Genomic DNA, 9193 nt, shown 5'->3' with positions numbered 1-9193 from the left:
ATCGGTCTAGACTACACAATTATCTTTGAAACAAAGACGGCTATGTAGCTAGCTATGTAGCTAGCTACGATCAAACAAATCAAACCGTTGTACTGTAATGAAATGAAAATGTGATACTCCTGACCGGTGATTGAATTCGAATCAGTAAACGTGTGGTGACGTTGGCTAGCTGTTAGCTGTTAGCTGTTGGCTAGCTAGCAGAGTCTCCTACGTTAAGGACGACAAATAGCTGGCTAGCGAACCTCAGTGAATTAAGATAATCACTCCAAGGCTACACACTAAACTACACAATTATCTTGGAAACAAAGACAGCTATGTAGCTAGCTAACACTGAACTAATCAATATATATAATGTATGTGTGTATATGTATGTATATATATATATATATATATGTATGCATATATATATATATATATGTGTGTATATGTATGTATATATATATATATATATATATATATATATATATATATATATATATATATATATATATATATATATGTATGTATGTATATATATATATATATATGTATGTATATATATATATATATATATATATATATGTGTGTATGTATGTATATATACATATATATTGACATATTTGTTTTAAATATATTGTCCTTTATATGACTTTCTAACCCTACCACCGCTCCCCTAATTGAGTAAACTAGTGAACAACAACGCTTAGTCCTCTACTTCCAGCTTATACATACTATATACTTAACATCTTAATATCTTATTTGAAAAGCAAATATCTCCTCTAGTTTTTGAAATAATCTCGTATGCTAATCCAAATAAACAACAGGCGCAGTGGGGGCCAATAACAGGATAATTGTGGCCAATGCGTACATTCTGACAAGTGTTCTTGATGGGTTAAAAACCTAACTAAGTCTGCGTTTGAATTTGAGTGAGTGAGTGAGTGAGTGAGTGAGCGTGAGAGCCAGAGAGAGGAGCGTTTGGGGGTGGTCCAGACATCCAGTCCATGTGTAGCCTACCTCACACGCACACAGCCTCCTCGCATAATTTGAAAGAAACCTGACTGCGCGACGGATGCAGTGCACGAAGCTCCTGGTGTTCCACATCTTTCATTTCAATCAGTTATTTTTTCCGTGTAGGGTGTTTCCCGACACTATTCGGTTTTGTAAATGGTTTCTTAAGTGTGAATACTCATGGATCTATTGCGCAAGAATATTCCTCTTATTTGTCCGCTATCCCGATGGCAGAAGCGGGGACAAAGCCGAGGAGCGTACCGGGGATACTGCGTTAGTGGAAACCAGACCCGTTGTCTGTGATTGGAAAAATCGCACCGCTGCTACTTTTCTTTGCGATTGACGGCAGTCCTTAAACACAGCCGTCAATAAGGTAACTAGGCTATCCTGTGGAAACAGACGTGCTCAATGTGTTTCCACTATATTTTGCGATCTAATTGCAGGAGGGTGGGTTAATTTAAAACATGTACCAATGTGTGGATAAAGTTATTGTTTTACAAATATTCAATCCATGCCTTCCATTATGTTTGGTTAGTTGGTTGTGGTGCATGACATGTTTATATTTAGCGTATATGCATCGGAGAAGCTTACCCTGCGCCCCCGCGCGCACAGACGGACACAAACCGTTATCTCTGTCGGTAGACATTACTTGCCAGTCGCATGCTGTTTAAAACATCACTTTTCTACAGGTGGCGCAATTATTCCATCCACATAGTGGCAAAGCGGTGTTTAATGCGTTATTACAATTGTAATAGTCTATGCTCTTTTATCGTGTGCTGATTTCTTATGATATTGGGCCACTGCTCAAGTGTCTGTCAGAGGAATAACCTGGGCTATAGGTATCACTATCTACAGAAAAATGTATAAACAAATAGATGCTTAGGCCTACTATTCTTTGGACTTATTTCGCTGACATCTAATGTCCTACATTTCTTATTGTTCTGTAGTGATATGGGATAGAGGGAGCATTGTGATATTTTAATATTTCACAGTTAATTTAGGCCTATAGTTTGGAATAAAGTCGTTACATTTTAAAAGTCTATATTTTTCAGCGTTTGGGTTTTAGTTCCCGGTGTAACAATGTGAATTCGGTTGAGGTGGAATCAGAGCGGAACTGAGCGCCCCGAAAGAGGAGCCTGAGCTGATGATGATGAATGCTGATTGTAGTGACTGACTACCATTCAGAGCGATCACAGTTTTGTACAGAAATACAAAAGGCATTTATCCTACATAATGTATCACTGCCACACAAAGCCTTTTGAATTGTCATGTTAATTCATTTTTTTATGGATTCCCCCTTTTTATGACATGAATTCAAACCGTAGAACGTTGTGCTACTGTGGATGGTTTACATGTCTTTGTGAATGGTATTCTGCACTCACCTCGACACAGACATATTATTTAAATTACAAAAGCTAGCTGGTCAGAGAAACAATTCATTATGATTTATATTTCTGGCTACTTGATTCTCTCTCTCCTTTCTATCTGTCCCTCTCTCTCTCTCTCTCCCTCTCTCTATCTGTCTCTCTCTCTGTCCTCTCTCTTTCTCTCTCTCTCTCTCTCTCTCTCTCTCTCTCTCTCTCTCTCTCTCTCTCTCTCTCTCTCTCTCTCTCTCTCTCTCTCTCTCTCTCTCTCTCTCTCTCTCTCTCTCTCTCTATCTCAACCTCTGCCTTTAGGGCAGAGATTAGTGGAGGGTGAACTAACGGTACATTAGTGATTGAGCATTCAGTGGACATAAGAGACTTTTGATATCAGCTTATTCAGTAGAAGCAACAAGCCACAACAGAGGGAAAGCCATCTGGCACATCTCTGGAGGTCACATAGAAAGCAGAGGCACAGAACACACTACACTGACACAGAATACACTGCACTGACACAGAATACACTACACTGACACAGAATACACTGCACTGACACAGAACACACTACACTGACACAGAATACACTGACACAGAACACACTACAGTGACACAGAACACACTACACTGACACAGAACACACTACACTGACACAGAATACACTGCACTGACACAGAACACACTACACTGACACAGAACACACTCCACTGACACAGAACACACTACACTGACACAGAATACACTGCACTGACACAGAACACACTACACTTACACAGAACACACTACACTGACACAGAACACACTGACACAGACACAGAATACACTACACTGACACAGAACACACTACACTAACACAGAACACACAGACACAGAATGCACTACACTGACACAGAATACACTGACACAGAATACACTGGCACAGAACACACTACACTGACACAGAACACACTGACACAGAACACACTACACTGACACAGAACACACTACACTGACACAGAATACACTGACACAGAACACACTACACTGACACAGGACACACTGACACAGAACACACTACACTGACACAGAATACACTACACTGACACAGAACACACTACACTGACACAGAATACACTGACACAGAACTCACTGCACTGACACAGAATACACTACACTGACACAGAACACACTACACTGACACAGAATACACTGACACAGAATACACTGCACTGACACAGAACACACTACACTGACACAGAACACACTACACTGACACAGAACACACTCCACTGACACAGAATACACTGCACTGACACAGAACACACTACACTGACACAGAACACACTACACTGACACAGAACACACTACACTGACACAGAACACACTGACACAGACACAGAATACAATACACTGACACAGAACACACTACACTGCACTACACTGACACAGAATACACTGACACAGAATACACTGACACAGAATGCACTACACTGACACAGAACACACTACACTGACACAGAATACACTGACACAGAACACACTGACACAGAACACACTACACTGACACAGAATACACTGACACCGAACACACTGCAATGACACAGAATACACTACACTGACACAGAATACACTACACTAACACAGAACACACTGACACAGAACACACTGCACTGACACAGAACACACTACACTGACACAGAACACACTACACTGACACAGAATACACTACACTGACACAGAACACACTACACTGCACTACACTGACACAGAATACACTGACACAGAATACACTGACACAGAATGCACTACACTGACACAGAACACACTACACTGACACAGAATACACTGACACCGAACACACTGCAATGACACAGAATACACTACACTGACACAGAATACACTACACTAACACAGAACACACTGACACAGAACACACTGCACTGACACAGAACACACTGCACTGACACAGAACACACTACACTGACACAGAACACACTACACTGACACAGAATACACTACACTGACACAGAATACACTACACTGACACAGAATACACTACACTGACACAGAATACACTACACTGACACAGAACACACTACACTGACACAGAATACACTACACTGACACAGAATACACTACACTGACACAGAACACACTGACACAGAACACACTGCACTGACACAGAACACACTGCACTGACACAGAACACACTACACTGACACAGAACACACTACACTGACACAGAATACACTACACTGACACAGAACACACTGCACTGACACAGAATACACTGCACTGACACATCAAACTGAGGCTCTTCACACTTGATGCATGCATCATTACATAACTTGTATACACTTCACAACAACTGTTGCAAGTTCAGTTCTTTATTAGAGGCTATAGTACAATGATATGCATCAATAGCAGGGTTACTCCGTTGTTCTCTAGCGTAACCATTATTTCCTTCCCCCTCAGGTATATGACTTGGCTCTGACCGCCGGCGTCTAAATGAAGTGGCCCAGCCATGCAATGTTCCTGGAAGGCAGTGATCCTGCTGGCCTTGGCCTCCATCGCCATCCAGTACACCGCCATCCGGACTCTCACCTCCAAGCCCTTCCAGCTCTGCCCCGTGCCAAGCCCCCAGAACTGTGGCCTCCTGGGAGGCCCCGAGACAGAGTCCCCCATAGAGGGGCGGGCCGGCTGCGACGACTACCCCTACTTCAGCTTCAACGCCTCCCGTAAGACCCACATCATGGTGCTGGCTACAACGCGCAGCGGCTCCTCCTTCGTGGGCCAGCTGCTCAACCAGCATGCTGACATCTTCTACCTATTCGAGCCCCTCTACCATGTCCAGACCACTCTGATCCCTCGGCTATCTCACAGCCGCAACGCAGCCGACCGCAGGGTGATGCTGGGTGCCAGTCGCGATCTCCTGCGGAGCCTCTACGGCTGTGACCTCTACTTCCTAGAGAGTTACATTAAGCCGGCGCCGGCCAACCACACCACAGACAAGCTGTTCCGTAGAGGGGCCAGCCGGGCGCTATGCTCGCTGCCCGTGTGTGATGCCTTTGGACCCACCGACACCAATGTAGAGGAGGGTGACTGTGTCAAGAAGTGTGCCTCCCTCAACATGACCCTGGCGGCCGATGCCTGCCGCGAGAAGCGGCACGTGGCGATCAAGGTTGTGCGTGTGCCGGAGATCGGGGACCTGCGGGCACTGGTGGAGGATCCACGGCTGAACATCAAGGTTATCCAGTTGGTGCGCGACCCTCGCGGGATCCTGTCGTCGCGGATCGAGACTTTCCGGGACACCTACCGTCTGTGGAGGATCTGGAGGGCCACAGGGCGGAGGCCCTACAACCTGGACCTCAGCCAGCTGACGGTGGTTTGTGAGGACTTCCTCGGCTCTGTGTCCACAGGACTCAGCCACCCCCACTGGCTCAAAGGGAAGTATATGCTGGTGCGTTACGAGGATCTGTCCAGGAACCCTCTGCTGAAGACCATGGAGATATATGACTTCCTGGGTCTGCCGATGGACAAGAGCGTGGAGGAGTGGATACAGACCAACACTAGGGGCAGCACCGAGCTGTCGGCTAAACACAAGTACGGTACGGTGAGGGACTCGGCGGCCAACGCCGAGAGCTGGCGCTTGAAACTGTCCTACGACATGGTGGAGTATACGCAGGCCACGTGTCACAAGGTACTACATCAGCTGGGCTATAAGGCAGTAAAGTCAGCTGAGGAACTGAAAAACATGTCGCTCTCACTCGTGCAGGACAAAACTTTTGTACCTTTTTCCTAACAAAGATAGTTCCCGGATGACTATTGTTTTATATATTTATAAATGTTGCCTTATAATTTTCATGGGTTATGTTTGTGTTTTTGTCTTTTGATTTCAAATTTGCACTACAACTTAAGAATTCTTAAAGTCATCTAAGGGTGGGAGTTCACTTGTTGGTTTAGGAACAGCACAAAATGTTTGATTTAAAGAAAAAAAAACCTAGAGATAAACACACCAGTTTACAAATGTAAATTCAACTCCCGAGGATTTGATAATGAAGACCATTGACTTTTACTTTCAGCCGTCTGAACTAAATGCAAAGCACCGTCCTCATAGACTCCCTGTCTGCCAGCTGTTGCATCAACACACACAGTGAATGTTGCCATTCCCTCTAAGGGGTGACTGAGTCCGCGTTGCAGGAGGACAACAGACTTTTATAGGACTGGACAACATTGGACTGAACAAGACCAACTGTGCAATAAATAGTGAATGTTGCACTCAACCTTTACCAGGATCGTCTTTCTGTCAATGGGAACGGGGAATACTGGTGACAGGGTGTCACACAACGCAGGGTAATAGCCCATGATAGCTACACCCCCTGAGTAAAGGGCTTAAATCCCACAGGAAGTGGTATGAATGTTTCATCACAGCATCAGGCGTTCAGGGTCTCTAACCATCTGTTCCTAACAAAGTCATGAATACTAACCCAGCATCTATAGCAGGAGCAAGAGGAAATGGCACAATTGAGTACATGGGGGGGTCCATTGGTGACCAATAAACAGCACTTCCGAAACATTCCTAAACACAGTCAGAGGTAAAGGCATTAGCGTTACATCACACCCTTGCCACCGCAGTATCTGGGGCAGATTTGTATAAGCATTTCCTCAATGGAATGTTAGCATCTGTTGAGAGGGATTCAAACGTACAACGTTAAGGTAAAACAAAACAGAGAATTATTATGAATTGAAGACATATTTTTATCTTATTAAGCATCGTCTTCCATTCCTTTCAGAGAAAACTGCAAGCAAAATCACTCATGACCAAATCTAAATCTGACTCCCTTGGCTCTTTAATGTATTTAGAAACAATGCTATAGTGAATAGTGAAGGATGTGAATGCCCAGGTCAAAGTGGCGTTTAGGGACAGTGTGGACTGTGATTTCTATCCATTTACCCAGAACAGATAACGCTGTATATGGGAATTCACACACTCTGTGGCTCATCAGTATTGGTGGCTGAGCCCATTGAGATGCAGAACACAAGGCTGTGATCCTACTCTGGTCCGGGATGGAAGCACACTCTCCCTCTCTCTCTCCCTCTCTGACTCTCTCTCTCTCCCTCTCTGTCTCTCTCTATCTCTGTCTCTCTCTCCCTCTCTGTCTCTCTCTCTCTCTCCCTCTCTGTCTCTCTCTCTCTCTCTCCCTCTCTGTCTCTCTCTCTCTCTCTCCCTCTGTCTCTCTCTCTCTCTCTGTCTCTCTCTGTCTGTCGCTCTCTCTCTGTCTCTCTCTCTCTCTCTCCTCTCTGTCTCTCTCTCTCTCTCTGTCTCTCTCTGTCTGTCGCTCTCTCTCTGTCTCACTCTCTCTCTCTCCCTCTCTGTCTCTCTCTCCCTCTCTGTCTCTCTCTCTCTCTGTCTCTCTCTGTCTGTCGCTCTCTCTCTGTCTCACTCTCTCTCTCTCCCTCTCTGTCTCTCCCTCTCTGTCTCTCCCTCTCTGTCTCTCTCTCTCTCTCTGTCTCTCTCTGTCTGTCGCTCTCTCTCTGTCTCTCTCTCTCTCTCTCTCTCTCTCTCTCTCTCTCTCTCTCTCTCTGTCTCTCTCTCTCTCTCTGTCTCTCTCTCTCTGTCTCTCTCTCTCTCTCTGTCTCTCTCTGTCTGTCGCTCTCTCTCTCTCCCTCTCTGTCTCCCTCTCTGTCTCCCACTCTCCCTCTCTCTCTCTCTCTCTCTCTCTCTCTCTCTCTGTCTCTCTCTCTCTCTCTCTCTCTGTCTCTCTCTGTCTGTCGCTCTCTCTCTCTCTCCCTCTCTGTCTCCCCTCTCTGTCTCCCACTCTCCCTCTCTGTCTCTCTCTCTCTCTCTCCTCTCTGTCTCTCTCTCTCTCTGTCTCTCTCTGTCTGTCGCTCTCTCTCTGTCTCACTCTCTCTGTCTCCCACTCCCTCTCTCTGTCTCTCTGTCTCCCTCTCTCTCCCACTGTCTCCCTCTCTGTCTCCCTCTCTATGTCGCTCTGTATCACTCTCTGTCTCCCTCTCCCACTCTCTGTCTCCCTCTCCCACTCTCTGTCTCCTTTCCCACTCTCTGTCTCCCTCTCCCACTCTGTGTCTCCCTCTCCCACTCTCTGTCGCTCTCTCTCTGTCTCCCTCTCCCACTCTCTGTATCACTCTCTGTCTCCCTCTCCCACTCTCTGTCTCACTCTCTGTCTCTGTATCACTCTCCCACTCTCCCACTCTCTCTCTCTGTGTCACTCTCCCACACTCTCTCTCTGTCTCACTCTCCCACTCTCTCTCTCTGTCTCCCTCTCCCACTCTCTGTCTCCCTCTCCCACTCTCTGTCTCCCTTTCCCACTCTCTGTCTCCCTCTCCCACTCTGTGTCTCCCTCTCCCACTCTCTGTCGCTCTCTCTCTGTCTCCCTCTCCCACTCTCTGTATCACTCTCTGTCTCCCTCTCCCACTCTCTGTCTCACTCTCTGTCTCTGTATCACTCTCCCACTCTCCCACTCTCTCTCTCTGTCTCCCACTCCCACTCTCCCACTCTCTGTCTCCCTCTCCCACTCTCTCTCTGTCTCACTCTCCCACTCTCTGTCTCCCACTCTCACTCTCTGTCTCCCACTCTCACTCTCTGTCTCCCTCTCCCTCTCTCTGTCTCACTCTCCCACTCTCTCTCTCTGTCTCCCTCTCCCACTCTCTGTCTCCCTCTCCCACTCTCTGTCTCCCTCTCCCTCTCTCTGTCTCCCTCTCCCACTCTTTGTCTCCCTCTCCCACTGTCTCTCTCTGTCTCCCTATTCCACTCTATGTCTCCCTCTCCCACTCTCTCTGTCTGTCTCCCTCTCCCACTCTCTGTCGCTCTCTCTCTGTCTCCCTCTCCCACTCTCTGTCGCTCTCTC

General features: G+C 46.3%; 1 protein-coding gene across 1 annotated transcript; it reads left to right on the top strand.

Annotated features, from left to right (window-relative positions):
- Nucleotides 1–1032: 1032 nt before the first annotated feature.
- LOC127919401 (carbohydrate sulfotransferase 1-like) lies at nt 1033–6607 on the top strand. Its single transcript, XM_052502914.1, has 2 exons — nt 1033–1360; nt 4800–6607. The coding sequence occupies exon 2, from the start codon at nt 4849–4851 to the stop codon at nt 6124–6126; it is 1278 nt and encodes a 425-aa protein (XP_052358874.1). The 5' UTR covers nt 1033–1360; nt 4800–4848; the 3' UTR covers nt 6127–6607.
- The last annotated feature ends 2586 nt before the right edge of the window (nt 6608–9193 follow it).

This window comes from Oncorhynchus keta, unplaced genomic scaffold, assembly GCF_023373465.1.
Source record: "Oncorhynchus keta strain PuntledgeMale-10-30-2019 unplaced genomic scaffold, Oket_V2 Un_contig_16559_pilon_pilon, whole genome shotgun sequence".
Lineage (NCBI taxonomy): Eukaryota > Metazoa > Chordata > Actinopteri > Salmoniformes > Salmonidae > Oncorhynchus > Oncorhynchus keta.
The sequence above is the reverse complement of the archived record's forward strand: the minus strand, read 5'-3'. Positions and strand labels throughout refer to the sequence as shown.

Coding starts and splice junctions, on each gene's coding strand:
- LOC127919401 (XM_052502914.1), top strand. CDS start 4,849: ATGCAATGTTCCTGGAAGGCAGTGATCCTGCTGGCCTTGGCCTCCATC.